Source organism: Orcinus orca, chromosome 2 (assembly GCF_937001465.1).
Source record: "Orcinus orca chromosome 2, mOrcOrc1.1, whole genome shotgun sequence".
Classification (NCBI taxonomy): Eukaryota; Metazoa; Chordata; class Mammalia; order Artiodactyla; family Delphinidae; genus Orcinus; species Orcinus orca.
Window position 1 is genome coordinate 164,098,767 of NC_064560.1, and position 24,932 is coordinate 164,123,698.

The window sequence follows — 24,932 nt, forward strand, 5'->3', positions numbered from 1 at the left end:
GTCCCGCCCTCTCCGAGGCCCGGCAGCAGCACATTCTGTGTGGCACTTGTTTTGGCCCCTCAGGGCAGAGCTGAGTTCCCAGCCTCGTGCTGTATGGAGCGCGGTGCCTGCTGGTCGGCCCTGAGCCGGCTCTGGCCCCCTTAGCGCTCTGGCAGGTCCGGCCCCGCTTTCAGCCCCACCGCCACCCCCGTAGCCATCAATTTAGTTGAGTACTTACACGCGCACGCTGAAGCTGGAATACCAGGTTTTGAGTTCTGGCTCCCAGCACTTTCTAAATGGTAGGCTTAGACACTTAATCTCGTTGTGTTCAAGTTTCCTTAATCATAAAACGTGGACAATACTTAACACTTACTTTCATAGGGTTATTATGTGCTTTACAAGAATTGTGTTTTTTTAAAAAAAACATTTGCAACAGTTTCTGGACACAACGGGCACCATATAAGTGTTTGTTAAACGACACGAAAGTCGCTGCCTACTATGTAGTTTGTAATAATCATGGTTTAGGCTTTTTTCCTAAGAGATCCAGGAAAGCCCAGGTCATCTGAAGCAGATTATTTCTTGAGTAGCTTTTATCATGTATACTTTTGATATATACTTAAATTAGTCCATTGAATTTCCTTGTGTTTTTATGGGATATTAAAGGAAACTATAGTTGTTCTCGAATATTTCCCACACTTTGTAGGCTACCATATGCTTTTACAAAATATTCAGTGATCTCTTGTTGAACACAAATTGAGTGGTTTGAGATACATGTGTTAAGCACCTTTTTATGTCGGGCACTGTTTGCAGGGTGGGTGAGTCTAACATGATGGGCAAGAAAGAAAGGGCCCCTGTTCTCAAGGGGCTTGCACCCTAGTGGGAGAGGCACATGAATAAATATGATAATTATAGTTGGCCGTAAAGTTAGGAAGGACTTATGATATGGTTGAGAATGTCAAGGATAGGAAGAGGGTGCCCTTATAGTAGGTGGTCATGGAGTGCCGTTCTTTTTTTAAAAAATTTTTATTGAAATATAGTTGATTTACAATGTTGTGTTAGTTTCAGATGTACAGCAAAGTAATTCAGTTATTCATATATATATATAAATATGTATATTCTTTTTTTACATTCTCTTCCATTATAGGTTATTACAAGATATTGAGTATATGGTTGCCTGTGCTATACAGTAGGTCCTTGTTGGTTATCTATTTTACATATAGTAGTGTGTACGCCTTTCTGAGGAAGAGACCTTCGAGCTGAGACCTGAAGGAGAAGGCTTTAGGTGTATGAATCTCTGGGAGAAAGAGTGTCCAGGCAGAAGGATTAAAAAGGCTGTGGAGAAGCAGAAATGAAGCCAATGTTACTGCATGTTGGAAGGTGGAGATATTGAATAACATCCTCTGAACTGAGAAGGAACTTTTAAGGCTGAAGAATGAAACAGGCAACTCCATAAAGTGCAGTTATGAAATTTATTGTGGGCAACTTATGGGCAGGATCAGGCAGACAAGGCTCCAGAGGCATTCAGAGCTGTACTCCCTGCCCTCAAAAGGGGTACAGGGAGATTTCAAGGGGCCAAAGCTAAAGCAGAATCTGACTGTGAAGGGAGAAGTATGCCTGCACCAACAGCAACCAGGGGTTTTTCCTCTCCCTGGGGTCTCATGACCATTAACCATCTGTGTCAGCAAGAGGCATTCTTGCAGTTTTCATATCAGATGAAGGCAAGGGTAAAAGTTGATGGGGAACTTATCTGGCTTGGGCACATTCCTTGTGAGCAGGGTAAAGCTTGGTCATGCAGAGAGACCAGGCGGGTAGGACTGTGGGCCTAAGATGGAGCTGACAAAATGGAGTCAGCGTTGTCTAGCCACATACTGCAGCATTGTAAGAGAGGGGAGATGCAAAGGTGGGAGAGGTAAGCGGGAAGCAAAGCTTGTCTGGCCTTGTGGGCCAGAGTGTGAGATGTTATTCTAAATATAATGACAAGAAATGATGGGTTTTCTTTAAATAACTTTTTTATTGTGATAAAATATACATAACAAAATTTACCACTTTAACAGTTTTTAAGAGTACAGTTCAGTGACATTAAGTACATTCACAGTTGTGTAACCATCACTGCTATCTGTCTGCAGAACTTTTTTCATCTTGCAAAACTGAAACTCTGTATCTGTTTAACACCTCCCCTCCCCATTCCTCCTTCCCCTCAGCCTTCCCCTGGCCACCAGAGGTCTACTTTCTTTATCAGTGAATTTCACTCTGTTTGGTACCTTAAGAGAGTGTAATCATTTAACATTTGTCCATTTGTGACTGGCTCATTTCATTCAGCATAATATCTTTAAGTTTCATCCTTGTTGTAGCATATCTCAGAATTCCTTACTTTTTAGGGATGAAGGATATTTTATTGTATGAACACACCACATTTTGTTTATGCATTCATTCCTGATGGCTGGTTCTAAGCAGAGGAGTGACAAGGTCTATCTATCCAATGAGCTGTTGGCCACTGACTTGGCACAATGTATCATTTAATTGTTTCCAGTGAGAAATAAAATTAGTCCCTCTAGTGAAAGGAATTTAACAATTTGTAGAGGCCCAGCTTAGTCTTGAGCCAACGGATTGCTGAATGAAGAGCATTAAACTCGAGTGAGAATTGTCACGTGAAGGGCTCGTAAGACAGATTTCAGGTGCATTTCCAGAGTGTGATTCAGTGGACCTGGGGTTGGGCCTGAGAATTTGCATTTCGAGCACCTACAGCCACGTGACGCTGCTGCTGCCGCCGGGGCCACGGAGCAGTGCCCCGGAGTGTCGTGAGCCTCATCACACTTGGCATTTTACTTTAATTTGACCCCATGGTTCAAATAAAATATTTTCCTAGAAGGATTGATTCGATTTATGTGATTGGCAGAAATTAGTTTTAATTCCTGATGAATAGAGTGGAGGTGCTCTGATATAGTCTTTTAGATAGTGTTTATCGTGTTTTTCTTCTTTCGTCATAGGTTTGAGTCTGTCAGTGTGACAGATTTCAAGGCAAGCTGGAGAAATGGGATGGCTTTTTTGGCTGTCATTCATGGCTTGCGACCAGACCTGATCGACATGAAGAGTGTGAAGCATAGATCCAACAGAGACAATCTGAAAGAGGCCTTCAGAATTGCAGAAAGAGAATTAAAAATCCCCAAAATGCTGGAACCAGAAGGTAAAGAAGCTTCTTTCTTTGTAAAGCAATGTCCAGTGTGAAGTGGATTTGAAAGCAGTACCCACATATGAGCAAACATAACAGCATTATATTTTAGTCCTGAAGGGTTTAACTTTAAACCCTTTATTAAGTTTCATGAAATTAAGAATTCCTGCCAGTGAGTTAACCTCAGTAATTACAGGGAGGATGTCACAGCTGCAACCAAACGATGCTGTTTTGGGGAATAATTTTGAGTCTTTGTCTTAATTTTCTTTTTTTGTGTTCTATATTTCATCCTCCTTGATTCTATTATTCTTTTCTAAAATATCTCAAGTAAGATATTTCTTTGAGTGGTTTATCTATGTCCCCTTTCCTATTCCCTCCCCCTAGTTAAAGCTGAGCCTCTGTGAGGACAGAAACTGCTTTTTCTGTTTCTCTCTCTATGGCTGGCTCAGCTTTACCATTGATTGCGCTAAATCAGTTTTGTTGGATTGTTAGGGACTTCCCTGGTGGTCCAGTGGTTAAGATTGTGCGCTTCCAGTGGGTGCAGGTTTGATCCCTTGTTGGGGAACTAAGATCCCACGTGCTGCACACCACATGCCGCACGAAGTGGCCAAAATGATAATAATTTTGTTGGATTGTTAACAACATTAGCGAAATCCTAAATACTGGCTATATTCAAAGAGATAATTCTCAGGTTATACTTTAACTTCATAAAATTAAGATTTAAATAATTCAATTCTTCTGGAAAAGAACTTTACTTTGGATTGTGTTGTTTCATAATTTACCCAAAACTTGTTAAAAAAAAAACCCCAAAACCCAGTAAGGTCATAAAAAAGGCATGTTGGATTAGTGAAAGTTATAATGAACTAACAGGTCAAGAGATACAAATTCTAGTCTCAGCTGTACAACAGGGGTGTGTAGGTCAATGTTTAATGTTAGGCTCTCTGAAACAGTGTGTGTGTGTACATATACATGTCTATTATAAATTTTACAAACATAAATGATGTGTAGCACACAGTTTACAAATAATAATAAAATATATGATACACTTTATTATAACTTCCGTATAGCCCCCAAATGCTTTCGTTGATTTTTGCCAAACTCTTGTATCAATCTGTAGCCAACTTAAGGTTGCAGTTGCTGAACCAGTGCAGTTCTGACATGCGTGTTGGTGGATAACTTCCTTTGCATTAATGAGTAAGTGTAACAGCAAAGAGGTATGTCAGAGCTGCACTTGTTCTTCTGTGATGTGAATGACTTCTTTGCTGGGACAATACTGGAAGAATTCGATTTTTGTTCCACTCACAATTTGACAGCTATAGACAGGACACACTTTTAAGATTAACCTGCATTGTTAACAATATCTCCATCCTTTTCTTGGCACTCAACAAAACAGCAAATCAAGCCCTCATCTGCTGATTTTCTGTGGTATAAATCTTGCCACCAGTGTCAAGTCACTGAATACATTGGGAAAATATGCACAGTAGCACACCATTATATATTATTTCTATCATACAGATACAATAGACATAACCTTAGAGGTGTGGATAGTAGTAAAATGCAGTGAAATACTTGGGAAGTGATGAGTTTTAAGTATTTATTACCTTTGTTTTAATATAATTTATGTAATTGTGCATTTATAGAATTTACTTTTTTTTTTTTTTTTTTGCGGTACGTGGGCCTCTCACTGTTGCGGCCTCTCCTGTTGCGGAGCACAGGCTCCGGACGCGCAGGCTCAGCAGCATGGCTCACGGGCCCAGCCGCTCCGCGGCATGTGGAATCTTCCCGGACCGGGGTATGAACCTGTGTCCCCTGCATCAGCAGGCGGACTCTCAACCACTGTGCCACCAGGGAAGCCCCAGAATTTAACTTTTAATGCTGACTATGTTAAATTTTCATCAATTTCATAAGTCAGTTGTTAAACAGTCAGCTCTCTCAAGCTGGTGTGAGCACACCACTGACTGATTGACTGTCGCTTTGTTACTTAACCTTTCTGGTTTTAAATAGCTGTATTGAGATATAATTCACATACCATACAGTTTACCTATTTAACTGTACAATTGAATGGTTTATAGTATATTCACAGAATTTTGCCACCATCATCATAATCAAATTTAGAACATTTTCATGACCCCCCAGAATAAACCCCGAGCCCGTTATCAGTCCCTCCCCATTTCCCCCATCCCCCTCCACAGCCCTAGGCAACCACTAATCTACTTTCTGTCTCTATAGATTTGCCAATTCTGGAAATTTAACATGAACGGAATCATACAATATGTGGTCTTTTGTGAGTGGGTTTTTTTTTTTTTTTAATAAATTTATTTATTTACTTTTGGCTGAGTTGGGTCTTTGTTGCTGCACGCGGGCTTTCCCTAGTTGCGTGAGCGGGGGCTGCTCTTCGTTGCAGTGCGCGGGCTTCCCACTGCGGTTACTTCTCTTTGTTGCAGAGCACGGGATCTAGGCATGCGGGCTTCAGTAGTTGTGGCACGCGGGCTCAGTGGTTGTGGCGCACGGGCTTAGTTGTTCCACAGCATGTCGGATCTTCCCAGACCAGGGTTCGATCCCATGTCCCCTGCAATGGCAGGTGGATTCTTAACCACTGCCCCACCAGCGAAGTCCCTGGCTTCTTTAAATTAGCAGAATGTTCAAAGTTCATCCATGTTGCAGCATTTATTGTTAAAAATAATAACAAAATTTTTAGATATACTTTATTTTTTAGGACAGTTTTAGATTTATAGGAAAATTGGGAAGACAGTACAGTAGATTCCCATATACCCCACACCCAGTTTTCCTTATTGTTAGCATCTTACATTAATGCATCTTATATTAATGAACCAGTATTGATATAATAAAGGCAATACTCTATTCACATTTTCTTTGTTTTCCCCTATGCCCCTTTTCTCTTCAGGATCCCATCCAGGATACATTACATCTAGTCAATCATGTCTCCTTGGGCTCCTCTTGACTGTGACAATTTCTCAGACCATTTTTTTTTGTTTTTGATGGCTTGACAGTTTTGAGGATTACTGGTCAGGTATTTTGTAGATGCTGGAATTTGTGTTATGCTTTTTCTCTTAATGCCAACTTGACATCACTGTTGATGTTGACGTTGATCGCCTGGCTGAGATAGTGTTTGTCAGGTTTCCCCACTGTGAAGTTACTCTTTGTTTCTCCCTTTTCCATACTGTACTCTTTGGAGGGAAGTCACTATGCACAGCCCACACTTAGGAGAGTTACGCTCACTCTCCTTGAGGGATAAATTGTTTGGAATTCTGCACAGGAGATTTGTCTATTCTCCTCCATTTATTTACTTATCCAACTGTTTATTTGTATCAGTGTAGATTCATGGATTTTTTTTTATACTTTGGGTTATAATCCAATGCTACTTTGTTTATTTTATTGCTCAAATTAAAAAAAATCTTTTTTATACCTCCGAGTTTTGGCTCTTGAGAGCTGTTTTAGTCGGCTCCTGTGCTCCTTTGACATATCCTCAGTGTGGGGTTGGCTTGTTTGTTTTGGCACTACAAGATGCTCCAGGCTCATCTTGTATACTTCCTACTGTAGTCTTGGATCAACCATTCCTCCAAGAGCCCTGGTTCCTTTTACTGGAGAATGGTATTAGAAACCAAGATCTGGGTGCTAGGTGTGCTTGTTGCTACTGGTTTCTAGCCTTTTTGGACCTCAGTTGTTTTTATAAGAGTTAATTATGTGATATTCCCAAGTGCACAGTTAGCCTAATGATTCCATGTTTCGTATATCAGGTTTGTCATTAGTTTGGCTTCATGTTGCTTGTTAATAATTCTGCTTGTTTAACTTTCCCCCATCTCTTTGTTTTTTCTCCCTCCTTCCCCCCCCCACCGCTTTTTTTGTCCAAAAAGGAAAGAACCTTTTTGTCTTTTCATTATCTTTTCAAAATTTCTTCATTTCCCCCCATGCTGTGCTCTATTCCCTATTTCTGTGATTTCTTTTACTTCTTTCATTGTGATTCACCAAGTCTTTATTATTATTGTAAACTATTTTCTCTATTTTAGTATGTGAAAATAACTAGGCAACTAGTGGAACAGACAATTTAATGAAAACAAATTTCCACTTTATAAATGATTGCCCATCATTCATTTTACATAGCTTAAATAATAGCTCAAAAACATGAAATACATGATGATTTTTTCTTTTAAAGAGAGGGGGGACCTTTTTTTTAGTTTTTATTTTTTTAATTAATTAATTTGGCAGCGTCAGGTCTTAGTTGCAGCACACGAGATCTTCATTGTGGCATGCAGGATCTTTTATTGCAGTGTGCGGGCTTTTGCGGTGAGCAGGCTCTAGAGCATGCAGGCTCAGTAGTTGTGGGGCGCACGGGCTCAGTTGCCCTGAGGCATGTGGGATCTTAGTTCACCGATTGGGGATTGAACCTGCGTCCCCTGCATTGGAAGGCGTATTCTTAACCACTGGACCACCAGGGAAATCCCCATCATGATTATTTATGCAAACCAAATACCGCAGTCATACTTGAATAAGGGAATTATCTTTTGACACAATTTTGTTAACACATTTAATCATTATGCATAGCCTCATACACAATGAGAAAATTTAAAAGAGAGGTATCCAGCCAGTATCATTTTATGTATCTCTTGATATTTATACTTTTTTCAATAAAAGATAGAATAACTTAACTCTTAGGGATCCTTTCTTTATTAAATCCCTACTCCCACCTCTTTATTGATGTGTTTAATGTGCTTACTGCCTTGGATTTTATCATTTGGTTATAGATTAGATTCAATTCCTCCCCCAACTGACTTAGAGCACTCACTGGGCCCAGCAAACACGCTTGCTAAAGCACGCATAGTGTGTTGTATTTGTTTATTTGTTTTTCTCCTAACTGCAAGCTCCTCAAGGGGCAGATAATGTCTTAAGGCATCTAGCATCTACTCAAGGGTCTAGCATCTACTTGCTGAATGAAGGGATGAAACATAAGCCCGTAAGGGCAAGGACTGAGTCTTACATATCCTGCTTGTGACCTGCATTTGTTGGCTCTCTATAAATATGTGTTGAATTGAATTTAACAGAATTAATAAATAAACACAGATTTCCTTGTCAATATCGTCATTGGTTGTTTTGGTGCCGTAGCAAAAGACATCCCCAAATTATGTGTTCATTTTGTCTGTAATCTCTTCTTTGTGATCTACTTAATTTATTATATGCCTGAAGAAGTCCTGTACTTAATGAATTTATAATATTTTTAACTTTGTTTAAATCAGCATTTTCCAAATTTATTTCACCATGGGCTCTTTTAATGCAAAACAAAGATTGGTCCATAGAAGGCTCTCAGTAAATGTATTTGCTCCACAAATGAATGAATAAAATCTTGTGGATGTCTTGAACAAATCTTCTATACAACATATACTTTTGGAAATGCTTTACTGCACAAATGCTGAGACCAATGTGTCAGGAGTGAATTCCAGTTGCTCTATGTTTCTGCATTCCTGGAGGACTTTCTGCACTGTGTCACCAGAAAGAGGAAGGCTTACCTGTCTCTTATCCACCCTCCCTGACTACTTATGCCCTCATACATACAACATGTACAGTGACATTTTATTATTAGGAAACTGAGGCTGTGCAATACTCCTGCCAGGATTCAACCCAGCTCCATTTCACTCTAGATCTAAACTCTTAACCACTGCATAACCTTGGTGCAAGGGTGAGTGAGCAGGGATTGCTTGGCTGGTCGACTACTTTGGTTCATTTCAAGTTCATTTCAATACTGTTCTTGAGTATTAATTATAGTAAATCACACCTATAGCTGATTGATAGTGTGGCATATCTTGCAGATGTGGATGTTGTTAATCCTGATGAAAAGTCAATCATGACCTATGTGGCACAGTTTCTGCAGTATTCAAAGGCTGCACCTGGGACTGGAGATAAAGCCCAGGTATGTCTTTATAAGTACAAATCAAGCTCATTCTTTTTGTACCCTACTAATAGTTTAATTTTTAGCATCGAGGCATAATTTGCACACAGAACTTAAATATACAGTTCAATGAGTTTTGGCAAATGCATACCTCATATAACCATACTTTAATCATGATGCAAAACATTTCTGTTACCCAGATTGTTCCATTGTGCCTCTCTTCTGTCTGTACTCCTCCACCTGAAGCAACCAATATTCCAATTTCTTTCACTATAGATTAGTTTTGCTTGTTTTTTTAAAGTTAAAAGTGGTAGTTCATTAAACTTTGTTGAATTATCTAAAACAGCATTTAGATACGTACTGTATAGGACAAATTAAGTTTAGCAGGCTTTTAAAGAAGTCTAGAGATATCGGATTTTTGTCTATTGTAATTTTTATCAGCTTTATTGAGATACAATTCATACACTGTAAATTAAATCATTTAAAATTTACGATCGATGGTTTTTAGTATGTTTACATAGTTGTGCAACCATCATCACAATCTAATTTTAGCATATTTCCATTTTACCTGTTCTTTAGTATAAATGGCATCATGTAATCCATATAAACAGAAGCATTGTGTTCCACTCTTAATCCTTGTTTGTTGAGATACTGTTGAATTACCATCAGACTGCCATTTGTTTATTCAGTTTTTTCCTTGACTTTCAGTCAGTTACACAAAATATTGTGGGTGGAAATTTCTTAAAAATCACTGAGCTGAAAATAAACATTTTTTCTGCATCTATAAAGATAAATGAGCGCTGTGAGTTTAGTAAAATGTTTTTGAATATTATTTTAAAATTTAAACTACTTCCTCAGACATGTAAACATGTAGTCATATTATCACATTTGCTTTGACATAAAATTTAGGCCTATGTTTTTCCAACTGTTATGTTTGAGGCACCAAGCCAGATTGTTGCTGACTCTGGAAGAGAGACTCAAGCTGAGACACGGGCTTATAATGCACTTGACTTATTTCTGACCTGCTGAGGAGCTCCTCTTTTCTAATTAATTTTCCTATCAAAAAATAAAACTAAAAATTCAACTGTCCATGAAATCAGTTGCAAAAATATATAGAAAGCACTGTTGCTTAATAGAAAGAAAAAAGTAAAGGAAGGTTAAAGGAGAATGGAAATAAGATGCAATTTCTTTTGCTTTATCCTCCACCAGTAAAATTTGCCTCCAAATGTGTGCAAGCTTACTGCCTAAACAGGAATCTAAAGAAGAAATAATTGTTGCCCAATTCCATAGGATAGCTTAACCAAAGCTTTTAGTAGTGTTATTTTTAGGATCTTTAAATTGTTCAAGGTATTTTTGATGTCAGTATATTTAGTAGATGTAAACATCTGTTAACCCATGTTTAGATTTATTGGAAAGCAGTATTCTGAAATGCCTACTATAAATAAATAATTTAGAATAATGTTCTCTAAAATTGAAGAATAATGAAAGTGGGTAAGCCAAAAAAATAGGGGCTTGCTTGTCCTGTTTCTTTGGCATGTTATATTCAGATGGTAGTTTCAACCCATTTTAAAATTTAAGGTGTTACATGAACAGGCAAAATTCCTCTTTGGCACAATGAGTCATTGGTGTGTAGTGATTACACTATTTCACTGATGTTTGAAGTTGTTAATTTTATTGTTTAAAAAAATCACAAAGTATATTTAGGCTAGAGTTTTAAATGTGTGTGTGTGAATTACAGGGAAAGGTGAAAGATGCTAAGGTCTGGTTAACTCTGCAAGAGAAAAAGCTACAGAAAATGCTAACGGATTCAGAAAATGAGACCTACTGTAAGAAGTATGAAGTAAGTATGACTTTAAACAGTAATTTATTTGTAGTTTACTCTTGGGGAAGAGTAGGATGTTTTTAGAAAAAAACTTTCAGAGTTAATTGTTTAAATACTAAATTAACTCCAAGTTTTAATGTTGAGTTAGAAGGACCGAGCTTCTCAAATTTTAATGTGCATAGGAATCACCTGGGGAATCTTGTTAAAATACGGATTCTAACTCAGTAGTTCTGGGATGGGGCCTGAGATTCTGCATTTCCCACCAGCTCCCAGATGGTGCTGATTGCTGGTGGTCCTTAGAGAATTTTGGGTAGTAAGGTTTTAGAGTGGGGACTGGCAAACTGGTCTCTGGGCCCCAGCATCTGTTTTTGTAAATACATTGTTATTGGATACATTATCTTATGTATTATATATTATATTATATATTATATGTGAACCATGCCCATTAAAGTATTGTTTGTGGCTGCATTCCCACCACATTGTTGAATAGTTACAGCAGAGACCATATGGCCCACAAAGCCCAAGATGTTTGCTATCTTACATATCTTATAGTACACGTTTTCCAATCCCAGGTCTAGAGCAGAACATGCTTTTCAGAATGAATATGGAAGGGAAAACGATTAGGAAATCAGAAATGGAGCCATCCCAGAATTACAGTTCAGGGCTTCAACCAAAATGTCCTTTGGGAGTAATGACAACTTACTGTCACCATGTATTGAACATTTGCTATATATCAGGCACCTGCTGACAAGCATTTTCCAGGTTACAACATCTTGCTGAGTATGGCATGGTTATTCTAGTTTTACAGATGAAGACAAACAAGACTTAGAGGGACTAAGTGATTTATCTAAAGTTATATAGCTACTGAAAGGTAGAGGTGGGATTGGAATGAAGTCTAGATTCAAAGCCCTAGCTTTCTTTAGTCCTGATGCTTCTCCAGGGTAAGCTGTTATTCCCCACACCATTTTGAAAGATACTCTCAGGAGCCAAAGTGAGGGCTCCACAGTCTTCTTTCTTAGAACCCAGTCTGTGCAACACTGTGCCCCTCACCTGGTCTCCACCTTGAATAAGGAGGAGATACACTCCTGGGCCTACACAGCACTTAGCACTTCTAGACCTTCATCCCCCACATCGGTTAAGAGAGGGAGTTGGATGAATCCAGTGTTTCCTACACTAACATTCGGCGGATTGTGTGACTTGCTCGCCACACCATTCTTTTAGGTTTGGAGCCATCAGGGAAGGAAGACACGCTCATCTTCCTTTTTTCTGAACTGCATAGGCTTCTTATGCTTTTTGCCTCTTAGCACTGGCCTGAAATTGTTTTCATTGACAAGGTGCTCAGCGTCCACAGGAAGTGCCTTGCTCTCACTTGTCTTTCATTTACTAATGTACCGCAGATTCAGGTTTCTTAAATGAAAGGCTTTATGAAGTTATTTTAACTCTCAGAAAGAATCAAATTACTTATCCCTTAGTTTGTTCACAAAATTTAATTAGAAATGCGGCCAATAATTATTGGTAATCTTAAATAACAGTTATGGAATTGATGACTCAAACACCAATATTTCACACAAATACAAACCAAGAAAAGCTTTATTTATTAAATTTTTGAGGGCAAAGACAAAGTATATTCTAAAGTTTGTATAAAATGACTTGGGAAGAATGGCTCAAGCTTAGTTAATCATGGAAACTGCAAAAACCATTTATACATGATGACTGCTGTTATATAATTCTCACTTCTACTCATTCTTATTTTGTTGTGAACATGTATTTGGGGAGGACAAACTCACATTTTCCATGGGGCATTATGATTTGTCCTCTAGAGCTGGGTGGCCTTGCTGCCCTATTCCAGTAGAAATCCAACCATAGTGACATGAGACGCAAGCTGTGACCTATGTCACTATGAGGGCACCCAGATCACGAGGGTGCACTGAAGAAAGAAACTGGTGAGAGGATCCTGAATTCAGGGAATTTTACCTTTATCTAAGTAAAAGTTTAAATATAACCTACAACTATTGACCTGCAAATAGCAAATTACATTTTATAAACTGGTTTAAACATTTCAGTCTTTAAAATACGCTTCTAATTGTAGAGCCTGCTGTCCTTTTTGGAGTCATTCAATGAAGAAAAAAAACCCTTTCTGGATGTCCTGTCGATAACAAGGAATCTAGATGAGCTGAATGAAGATCAGTTACAGTTGAGAGAAGCCTGGGATGGTCTCAACTACCAGGTTACTGCATTGTGTTGATTAGAACATTTTCCCGGGGCAGCTTTGTTTGTTGGATGAGAACTTTAGACTTTCATGAGAAATTCTGTAAAAGACAGAGCAGATGCTTCATCAGAAAGTTGGGAGAGCGTTATATTTTCTCCATGATCTCATTTGGGTAGTGGTTGATATTGAAATAGGAATTATAACATTCTGTTTAGAGAAATTGCAGGCTTATCCAGAGTTTTTATATTTGCCATCAATTCTTGGTTTGCCATAGTAGATTATCCATATTCTGATTGACATGCAACCTCCTCTCTGCTTTGGACCAGTGTCATATATCACTATCAATAGATGCTTGAAGTGGGTAGGGACAAACCCAGAGAGAATGTGTAATGATGAATGTGTGTATGTGTGTCTGAATATATCTGTATGATTTCAGTCGTTTTAAATTTATTGAGTCTTGTGTTATGGCCCAGGATAATGTGTGTGTATGTGTGTGTGTGTGTGTGTGTGTGTGTGTGTATATATATGTATGTATATATATATGTATATATATATATATGTATATATATACTATTTGCACTTGAAAGGAACATGTGTTCTGTAGTTATTGGATATAGTATTCTATAAATATCAATTAAGACAAGGTGGTTGGTAGCATTCAGATTATCTCTGTCTTGACTGACATTTTGTCTAGGTATTCTATCAATTTCTGAGAGAGACCTATTAAAATCTGTGGAGTCCTTCCTTTAATTTAGTCAAATTTTGTATCATGTATTTTAAGACTTTGTTATTAGGTGTGTACATTTATGATTGTTATGTCTTCGTGAATCAGCACTTTTACCATTATGAAATATTCCTATTTCTCTCTGGGAAGACTGTTTTTCTTCATGTCTACTTGATCTTATATCAGTATGATAATTGCATTCTTCCTGTGCTGGCTGTGTGGCACATCTTTTTCCTTCATTTACTGTCAACCTATTGGAGTCTTTATATTTAAAGTGCATCTCTTTTTTTTTTTTTTTTTGCGTTATGCAGGCCTCTCACTGTTGTGGCCTCTCCCGTTGCGGAGCACAGGCTCCGGACACGCAGGCTCAGCGGCCATAGCTCACGGGCCTAGCCGCTCTGCGGCATGTGGGATCCTCCTGGACCGGGGCATGAACCTGTGTCCCCTGCATCGGCAGGCGGACTCTCAACCATTGCGCCACCAGGGAAGCCCCTAAAGTGCGTCTCTTGTAGATAGCATATGGTTGGATCTTGCTTTATTATCCACTCTGACGATCTTTGCCTTTTCACTCGAGGGTTTAGACAGTTAATATTAAATGTAATTATTGTTATGGTTCGATGTGGATTTACCATCTTATGCTTTTTTTCTGTTTATTCCCTCTGTTTTTTGTATCTCTATTCTTTCTTTTCCTGCCTTGTTTTAGATTATGTTAATATTTTTAGAATTCCGTTTTAATTTATCTATTGGCTTTTTGGCTCTACCTCTTTCAAATTTTTACTGTGATTACAATGTACATTATAAATTTTTTTTGTTTTGTTTATTTGTTTGCATTACACGGGCCTCTCACTGTTGCGGCCTCTCCTGTTGCGGAGCACAGGCTCTGGAAGCACAGGCTCAGCGGCCATGGCTCATGGGCCCAGACGCTCCGTGGCATGTGGGATCTTCCCGGACCGGTGCACGAACCCGCGTTCCCTGCATCGGCAGGCGGACTCTCAACCACTGCGCCACCAGGGAAGCCCACATTATAAAATTTTTATAGTCTACTTAAAGTTCTACAACTTCTAAGTTATTGTACAACTTCTTATAATATGTGGAAGTCTTGCAATCAAATCTCTCATTTTTTCTGCTTAGTTGCCTTATATATAAATATATATATGACACAAACATATGTTTTAAAGTCCCCAAGACCATGTTATACATTTTTGTTCAAAACAGTCATGTATTTTAAAGAAATTAAGGAGAAAAATTAGTCTTTCATATCTATATAGCTTTTTATCATTACCATTGTTCTTCGTTCCTCCCTAGAGATTTGAGTTTCCATCTGAACTCATTTCCATTCAGCTTGAAAAACGTCCTTTAACTTATCTTATAATGCAGATCTGTGGATGGCAAATTCTCTTAGTTTTCTTTGATGCCTAAATGTCTTTATTTTGCTTTCATTCTTTTTAAATATCTTTGTTGAAGTATAATTTACATATCATAGAATTTGCTCATTTTAAATGGCTAATTAAATGACTTTTAGTGAATTTACAGAGTTACAACAGAGATTGTATAGTTTGTAAGTCAAAAATACTCTTTGGGGCTTCCCTGGTGGTGCAGTGGTTGAGAGTCCGCCTGCCGGTGCAGGGGACATGGGTTCATGCCCTGGTCCGGGAAGATCCCACATGCCGCGGAGCAGCTGGGCCCGTGAGCCATGGCCGCTGAGCCTGCGCATCCCGAGCCTGTGCTCCACAACGGAAGAGGCCGCAACGGTGAGAGGCCCGCGTACCGCCAAAAAAAAAAAAAAATACTCTTTGGTCCTGGAAAAGTTTGCCAATTCTTGCTCAAGCTTCTTGGCCATCAAGAGCGACACCCTGTTTTCAGAATATATTTATCATACTATTTGTATAGTGTGTTAAACACTAGCACAGTGGCTTAAAAGAGCCACCCTTTCAGTCCCTACTTTTGAAGAACTAGTGCAGCTTCAGAAATTTTCCCATCAAGTGGCAGTGCTCATTGCAATTTCAGCTCCTGTTCTGACCACAGTTTGACAAAACTGATCCCTGTGAAGGGCAGGAACTCTCTGTTATGAATCCTCAACAAAACAGAAAGAGAGGAAGAAAATATTGTCTGTATAGTTCAGGCTGTTCCAGGCCAAAAAGACGTGGTCTAATTTTGCTGCCTGTGGTTTGGAAAAATCACACAAAATAATGAGAAAAACCATTAAAAGAACTATTTTGCAAGATTAAGTGCTACAAATTGATAGTAGTTTGAAAATCCGTTCCGTAGGTAGAGTGCTGCTCATTTTCTTGGTGTTGCAAAATGAAACTTATTAATTTTAAAGTCATCAGGTGTGTAACAGTCAATACCATCCAGACAGATTCTGGTTCAATTGGTTGAGGACTCAGATATCTCAAAGCATCTTGATAAATGATTTCATTTTAAGCCTGCAATAGGAAATAGCCACATTACGTTATTTTGACCTGACAAGATCTTATATAAATTTTCATCCAAATTCAAAGGTAATTTCCAACACTGAGAAAGAAAGTGTAGAACTAGTTTTCTATGTTAAGAGTGGAAAGAGAGGAATGAAAGGTAAGCACCGCCTTCTATCTTTCCTCTTCCTACTGCTGCATAGAGTACAGCCCGCAGTCAGAAAGCCCACATTTGGTTTCATGCAAAACATATACAGCTTTCAGTTGTGAAAAGAATAACAGCTGAGTTACAGGTATCATTCTTAGCTTCTCTTTTGCTCAGTCGTTTGCCGGTTTTCTGGGTTTTTTGTTTGTTTATTTTTTGGGAAACTCATAGATAATTCAGATATATATAATAAAAGCACATGCTAACTTGTTCATATTAAAATTCATAATAAAACATTTTTTCATTCTTTTCCGACTGGAGGCTTAATGGTATGTAGTTAATGATTTAGGATTGTGGAGCTGTCTTTTGTCTTACGCCTTTTGAGAAAATAAACTTGCAAGGCAATTAAAGCAAAACAAAATACTACATGGTGTCACTTATTTGTGGAATCTTAAAACAAAGTTAAACTCATAGAAACAGAGTAGAAAAGTGGTTGTCCGGGACTGAGGGTGTGGAAAATAGGGGGAAGTTGGTTAACGGGAACAAACTTTCAGCTATAAGATGAATAAGATCTGAGGATATAATGTAAAACATGGTGACTATTGTGATAACACTGTATTATATCACTGAAATTTTCTAGAGAGTAAAACTTAAATGTACTTGCCCCCCCAAAAAAAGATAAATATGTGAAATGATGGAAGTGTTAATTAACTAGATGGTGAGACTCCTTTTATGATGTAAATGTATATCAAATCACCATGATGTACACTTTAAATATCTTACAATTTTATTTGTCAGTTATACCTCAATAATGCTAAGAAAAGCAAAACAAAATGCAAAAACTGTAATACTTAATGTTTCTGGTTTATAAATAGTTCCATTTGACTGCCTTAAAGGAGGCTAGCTTTGTCCTCATTTAACATCTTTGTACTTGGGTTGTTGGTTTAATGGGGTTTTTTTTGATACTTTGCTCTGCATATAGTGGGCACCCAATGAATGTTTTTCAAGGAATTAATAATGAATCAAAGAAACCTATTCTTAAAAAATAACCTAATTTTGCCTATTCTTTCCTCTAAAACTGATTTAACTCTTAAGAATAGTGACAACTCCTCTAGTAGAACTATAATGGTAAGAGAGAATACAGACTTAAAACTCGTACTTTCATCATCAGTGTGGAGTCATCCCCACTGGCTCTCTTATTTTTTTTTTTTTTGCGGCACGCAGGCCTCCCACTGTTGTGGCCTCTCCCGTTGCGGAGCACAGGCTCCGGACGTGCAGGCTCAGCGGCCATGGCTCACGGGCCCAGCCGCTCCGCGGCATGTGGGATCTTCCCGGACTGGGGCACGAACTCGTGTCCCCTGCATCGGCAGGCGGACTCCCAACCACTGCGCCACCAAGGAAGCCCTGGCTCTCTTATATTGCTGACCACACTTTACTGTAACCATGTCCTTGTCTGCTTTCCCCACTAGGTGGTTCAGGCAGGAGCTGTGACTATTATTTATCTGGTTGGCCCTTAGATGTGGAGTGTTGTGTTAAACTTACTCTCACCTTCATGACATATGGATCTGGGCAAGGCCATACTCCTATTTTTATTCCTTTATTAAATTTTATGTTTACTTCCTTTTATCCCCATACCCTCCTTCCATCCCTCTTTCTCCTTAGGCTGCCATTGTGCTGTACTTAATGTGTATCTTTTTGTTTTATGTGTCCTTGCAAAATGCAGTATTGTATTTATGTGTCTGTGTATTTTTAGGTTGTGTGAATTGATATTGTATTTTATTTTGCTCCTTACTTTCAGTTTTGAACACATATATTTAAATAAGGTGCCTCCATGTTGCCCCCCGTGTACATCTAATTGGCATCTAACCGCTGCACAGCCCTCTGTGGTGTGTGACCACCCCCCCCACCACATGTCCTTCCTCTACTCCAGAAGCTTCTGTGTCTTTATACCCAGCTCTTAGCACAATTCATAAACATTTGCTCAATGAGTGAATGAATGAGTGTGTGTTTTTTATTTTGAATTTATTTTTTTATACAGCAGGTTCTTATTAGTCATCCATTGTATACACATCAGTGTATACATGTCAATCCCAATCTCCTAATTCATCATGCCCACCCCCCCACCCCCTGCTGCGTTCCCCCCTTGGTGTCCATACATTTGTTCTCTACATCTGTGTCTCAATTTCTGCCCTGCACACCGGTTCGTCTGTACCATTTTTCTAGGTTCCACATATATGTGCTAACATATGATATTTGTTTTTCTCTTTCTGACTTACTTCACTCTGTGTGACAGTCTCTAGGTCCATCCACGTCTCTACAAATGACCCAATTTCATTCCTTTTTATGGTTGAGTAATATTCCTTTGTATATATGTGCCACATCTTCTTTATCCATTCATCTGTCGATGGGCATTTAGGTTGCTTCCATGACCTGGCTATTGTAAATAGTGCTGCAGTGAACATTGGGGTGCATGACTCTTTTTGAATTATGGTTTTCTCAGGGTATATGCCCAGTAATGGGATTGCTGGGTCATATGGTGATTCTATTTTTAGTTTTTAAGGCTGTATCAATTTACATTCCCACCAACAATGCAAGAGGGTTCCCTTTTCTCCACATCCTCTCCAGCATGTGTTGTTTGTAGATTTTCTGATGATGCCCATTCTAAGTGGTGTGAGGTGATACCTCATTGTACTTTTGATTTGCATTTCTCTAATAATTAGTGATGTTGAACAGCTTTGCATGCGCTTCTTGGCCATCTGTATGTCTTCTTTGGAGAAATGTCTATTTAGGTCTTCTGCCCATTTTTGGATTGGGTTGTTTGTTTTTTTTTTTTGTTTGTTTTTTTAATATTGAGCTGCATGAGCTGTTTATATATTTTGGAGATTAATCCTTTGTTCTTGATTCATTTGCAAATATTTTCTCCCATTCTGAGAGTTGTCTATTTGTCTTGTTTATGGTTTCCTTTGCTGTGCAAAAGCTTTGAAGTTTCATTAGGTCCCATTTGTTTATTTTTGTTTTTATTTCCATTACTCTAGGAGGTGGATCAAAGAAGATCTTGCTGTGATTTATGTCAAAGAGTGTTCTTCCTATGTTTTCCTCTAAGAATTTTATAGTGTCCAGTCTTATATTTAGGTCTCTAATCCATTTTGAGTTTATTTTTGTGTATGGTGTTAGGGAGTGTTCTAATTTCATTCTTTTACGTGTAGCTGTCTAGTTTTCCCAGTACCACTTATTGAAGAGACTGTCTTTTCTCCATTATATATCCTTGCCTACTGTGTCATTGATTATTAGTTGACCGTAGGTGCGTGGGTTTATCTCTGGGCTTTCTATCTTGTTCCATTGATCTATAATTCTCTTTTTGTGCCAGTACCATATTGTCTTGATTACTGTAGCTTTGTAGTATAGTCTGAAGTCAGGGAGTCTGATTCCTCCAGCTCTGCTTTTTTCCCTCAAGACTGCTTTGGCTATTTGGGGTCTTTTGTGTCTCCATACAAATTTTAAGAATTTTGTTCTAGTTCTGTAAAAAATGCCATTGGTAATTTGATAGGAATTTCATTGAATCTGCAGATTGCTTTGGGTAGTATAGTCATTTTCACATTATTGATTCTTCCAAGAACATGGTATATCTCTCCATCTGTTTGTATCATCTTTAATTTCTTTCATCAGTGTCTTATAGTTTTCTACATACAGGTCTTTTGTCTCCCTAGGTAGGTTTATTGTTAGGTATTTTATTCTGTTGCAGGTATTTTATTTTTGTTGCAGTGGTAAATGGGAGTGTTTCCTTAATTTCTCTTTGAGATTTTTCATCATTAGTATATAGGAATGCAAGAGATTTCTGTGCATTAATTTTGTATCCTGCTACTTTACCAAATTCATTGATTAGCTCTAGTAGTTTTCTGGTGGCATCTTTAGGATTCTCTCTGTATAGTATCATGTCATCTGAAACACTGACAGTTTTACTTCTTCTTTTCCAATTTGTATTCCTTTTATTTCTTTTTCTTCTCTGATTGCTGTGGCTAGGACTTCCAAAACTATGTTGAATAATAGTGGTGAGAGTGAACATCCTTGTCTTGTTCCTGATCTTAGAGGAAATGCTTTCAGTTTTTCACCATTGAGAATGATGTTTGCTGTGGGTTTGTCGTATATGGCCTTTATTATGTTGAGGTAGGTTCCCTCTATGCCCACTTTCTGGAGCGTTTTTATCATAAATGGGTGTTGAATTTTGTCAAAAGCTTTTTCTGGGGCTTCCCTGGTCGCGCAGTGGTTGAGAGTCCGCCTGCCAATTCAGGGGATGCGGGTTTGTGCCCCGGTCCGGGAAGGTTCCACATGCCGCGGAGCGGCTGGGCCCGTGAGCCATGGCCGCTGAGCCTGCGCGTTCGGAGCCTGTGCTCCGCAACGGGAGAGGCCACAACAGTGAGAGGCCCACGTACTGCAAAAAAAAAAAAAAAAAAAAGCTTTCTCTGCATCTATTGAGATGATCATATGGTTTTTATTCTTCAGTTTGTTAATATGGTTTGTCACATTGATTGATTTGCATATATTGAAGAATCCTTGCATCCCTGGGATAAATCCCACTGGATCATGGTGTATGATCCTTTTAAAGTGTTGCTGGATTCTGTTTGCTAGTATTTTGTTGAGGATTTTTGCATCTGTAGTCATCAGTGATATTGGTCTGTAATTTTCTTTTTTTTGTAGTGTCTTTGTCTGGTTTTGGTATCAGGGTGCTGGTGGCCTCATAAAATGAGTTTGGGAGTGTTTCTTCCTTTGCAATTTTTTGGAAGAGTTTGAGAAGGATGGGTGTTAGCTCTTTAAATGTTTGATAAAATTCACCTGTGAAGCCATCTGGTCCTGGACTTTTGTTTGTTGGAAGATTTTTAATCACAGTTTCAATTTCACTACTTGTGATTGGTGTGTTCATATTTTCTATTTCTTCCTGGTTTGGTCTTGAAAGGTTATACCTTTCTAGGAATTTGTCCATTTCTTCCAGGTGGTTCATTTTATTAGCATAGAGTTGCTTGTAGTAGTCTCTTAGGATGCTTTGTATTTCTGTGGTGTCTGTTGTAACTTCTTTTTCATTTCTAATTTTACTGATTTGAGTCCTCTCCCTCTTTTTCTTCATGAGTCTGGCTAATGGTTTATCAATTTTGTTTATCTTCTCAAAGAACCAGCTTTTAGTTTTATTGATCTTTGCTATTGTTTTCTTTATTTCTATTTCATTTATTTTTGCTCTGATTTTATGATTTCTTTCCTTCTGCTAACTTTGGGTTTTGTTTGTTCTTCCTTCTGTAGTTCCTTTAGGTGTAAGGTTAGATTGTGTATTTGAGATTTTTCTTGTTTCTTGAAGTAGGCTTGTATAGCTATAAACTTCCCTCTTAGAACTGCTTTTGCTGCATCCCATAGGTTTTGGATTGTCCTGTTTTTTTTTTTTGCGGTATGCGGGCCTCTCACTGTTGTGGCCTCTCCTGTTGCGGAGCGCAGGCTCAGCGGCCATGGCTCAGTGGCCCAGCCACTCTGTGACATGTGGGATCTTCCCGGACTGGGGCATGAACCCGTGTCCCCTGTGTCAGCAGGTGGACTCTCAACCACTGCACCACCAGGGAAGCCCTGGATCATCCTGTTTTTGTTGTCATTTGTCTCTAGGTATTTTTTGATTTCCTCTTTGATTTCTTCAGTGATCTCTTGGTTATTTAGTAACGTATTGTTTAGCCTCCATGTGTTTGTGTTTTTTACATTTTTTTCCATGTAATTGATTTCTAATCTCATAGCATTGTGGTCAGAAAATGTGCTTGATATGATTTCAATTTTCTTATATTTACTGAGGCTTGATATGTGACACAAGATGTGATCTATCCTGCAGAATGTTCCGTGCGCACTTGAGAAGAAAGTGTAGTATGCTGTTTCTGGATGGAATGTCCTGTAAATATCAATTAAATCTATCTGGTCTATTGTGTCATTTAAAGCTTCTGTTTCCTTATTTATTTTCATTTTGGGTGATCTGTCCATTGGTGTAAGTGAGGTGTTAAAGTCCTCCACTATTATTGTGTTACTGTTGATTTCCTCTTTTATAGCTGTTAGCAGTTGCCTTATGTATTGAGGTGCTCCTATGTTGGGTGCGTATATAGTTATAATTGTTATATCTTCTTCTTGGATTGATCCCTTGATCATTATATAGTGTTCTTCCTTGTCTTTTGTGACATTCTTTATTTTAAAGTCTATTTTATCTGATATGAGTATTGCTATTCCAGCTTTCTTTTCATTTCCATTTGCATGGAATACCTTTTTCCATCCCCTCACTTTCAGTCTGTATCTGTCCCTAGGTCTGAAGTGGGTCTCTTGTAGACAGCATATATATGGGTCTCTTTTTTTGTATCCATTCAGCAAGCCTGTGTCTTTTGGTTGGAGCATTTAATCCATTCATGTTTAAGGTAGTTATCGATATGTATGTTCCTATTACGATTTTTTAAATTGTTTTGGCTTGGTTTTTGTAGGTCCTTTTCTTCTCTTGTGTTTCCCACTTAGAGAAGTTCCTTTAGCATTTGCTGTAGAGCTGGTTTGGTGGTGCTGAATTCTCTTAGCTGTTACTTGTCTGTGAAGCTTTTGATTTCTCCATGGAATCTGAATCCTTGCTGGGTAGAGTAATCTTGGTTGTAGGTTTTTCCCTTTCATCACTTTAAGTATATCATGCCACTCCCTTCTGGCTTGTAGAGTTTCTCCTGAGAAATCAGCTGTTAACCTTATGGGAGTTCTCTTGTATGTTATTTGTTGTTTTTCCCTTGCTGCTTTCAATAATTTTTCTTCGTCTTTAATTTTTGCCATTTTGATTACTATGTTTCTCGGTGTGTTTCTCCTTGGGTTTATCTTGTATGGGACTCTGTGAGTGAGTTTTGATGGTGTTTAGCAGGGGAAAATCCAGGTAGAAGGGGCAGCAAGGGCGAAGACCTGGGAGAGTAATCAGGGTTTGGGGCAATAAGTAGCTGGCATTTATGTGACTCAAGTATTTAAGGAGTGGTGGGAAGGCTGAGGAAGGAGCAGGTTGGCTGGATTGGGGGTCGGGGGATTTGGTGAAGCACAGATATTCAGGAGATATGGTAGAGATGTCTAATGTAAATATATGATTAGGGCTCATTAGGAAAGTAATCTGTAAATCTGCTTGTGAAGTATAGTTGTAATGTCGGAGAACACAAGGGCATACAACATTTCAAATGATGGTCATTTAGTACAGTAGTCTACCCCTGCTTCGAGGGGTGGTTTAACTATTTCTAATTTCCCTCTCATGACTCATTATGGATTTATCAAAATATTTGTTTTTATTCTTGTGCCCTCTTCTACTTTTGAACAAATTATGTTCTCGATCAGCAGCTAGCCAACTGATACTTAGAACTAAGAAATTTACCTATTGATCAAGATTTCCTTGTCTAACAGATCAGAGAATTAATATACTATTTTTAAAGAGTGGTTTTAAAAGAATAAAGAATTAAGCATGCCGTATGTGAAGAAATAAACTATAGAAGTGTCTACTGAAGAACATCTTTCCTTTTTTTTTTCAGATTAATGTGTGGAAGACAGAGTTGAATCATGTCTTGCCCTCACCCCTCTATCAAATAGAAACTTGGCTCCAGGGGGTGGAGGAGCTTATAGATGAAGATTTGCCAGCATCCCAGGATTATTGTGAAGCCATGGCTCTAATGCAAGAGAAAATGACTTTATTCCAGGTTGGAGAAGAAAAAAGAAACATGGAAAAATATGTGCTTTGTTAGGAACTGTTCTTGAGGAAGATGTTCCTAGAAAGGAGGGAAGGAAGTATAGTGGGTATTTGAGGATGGTTTAGGTGATTCCCCTGGAGATTTTTGGGTCCCAAAAGATAGCTTCAGTTATTTGACGAGCATTCTGCTAGTTTAAGGTGGAAACAATAAGAAGAGTCCAGTGAAGTCTGGACTCTGTAAAGTCTGGCAGAAAAGGAGAGGGGAGATTGTTTTAAAACATAGAAGATTGGGTTCTCACTAAAATGATATGAAAGAATTTGATAGGTGAGATTTATAGCATTTGAGCCCACAAAGGAATGGAAAATACATCTGAAAACAAAAGATTTTGATAAAGCTGTTACCAGAGAAACTGCAGTCTGCCTCTCTGTAAAATGGTCCAGTTTAAAACATTTATGATGAAAATATTTATTTACAACATTTTAGTTAAAAATGAAAGGGCTTTATGATTTTTGTTTTGAAAAAAGATGCAATGCATGCACAGAGCAAATGAGATTAACAAGCCTTCAATTACAGTGTTTGGCAATAAATCTGGTTATATCATGCTAAATTTCTTTTCAGAGTCTGATGGATAAATTTGACTGTCATTTGAATACTCTCCTGACATTTGAAAATAGAGATGAAAAACATTTGCCATTGGTACCACCTAACAAATTGGAGGAAATGAAAAGACGGTTTGTATCACTACCCTTTCACAACTGCTGACACCTTTGTGTTTGAGCACTAACATGGTGCTATAGGGACCAGAAAATACAGATTTTTCAATAATTTCTGATAATAGGTCTTTAAGTCTTGATAACAGTTCCTT

General features: G+C 38.4%; 1 protein-coding gene across 6 annotated transcripts in view; it reads left to right on the forward strand.

Annotated features, from left to right (window-relative positions):
- The window catches only part of SYNE2 (spectrin repeat containing nuclear envelope protein 2), a 330,191-nt gene that overhangs the window by 89,712 nt on the left and 215,547 nt on the right, over positions 1–24,932 (forward strand). For all 6 annotated transcript variants that reach the window (XM_049706356.1, XM_049706357.1, XM_049706358.1 and 3 more), the window contains exons 8-13: positions 2,967–3,163; positions 8,971–9,071; positions 10,789–10,890; positions 12,962–13,099; positions 23,912–24,076; positions 24,686–24,798. In XM_049706356.1, coding sequence (XP_049562313.1) covers positions 2,967–3,163; positions 8,971–9,071; positions 10,789–10,890; positions 12,962–13,099; positions 23,912–24,076; positions 24,686–24,798 — 816 coding nt within the window. The remainder of the gene's footprint in view (positions 1–2,966; positions 3,164–8,970; positions 9,072–10,788; positions 10,891–12,961; positions 13,100–23,911; positions 24,077–24,685; positions 24,799–24,932) is intronic.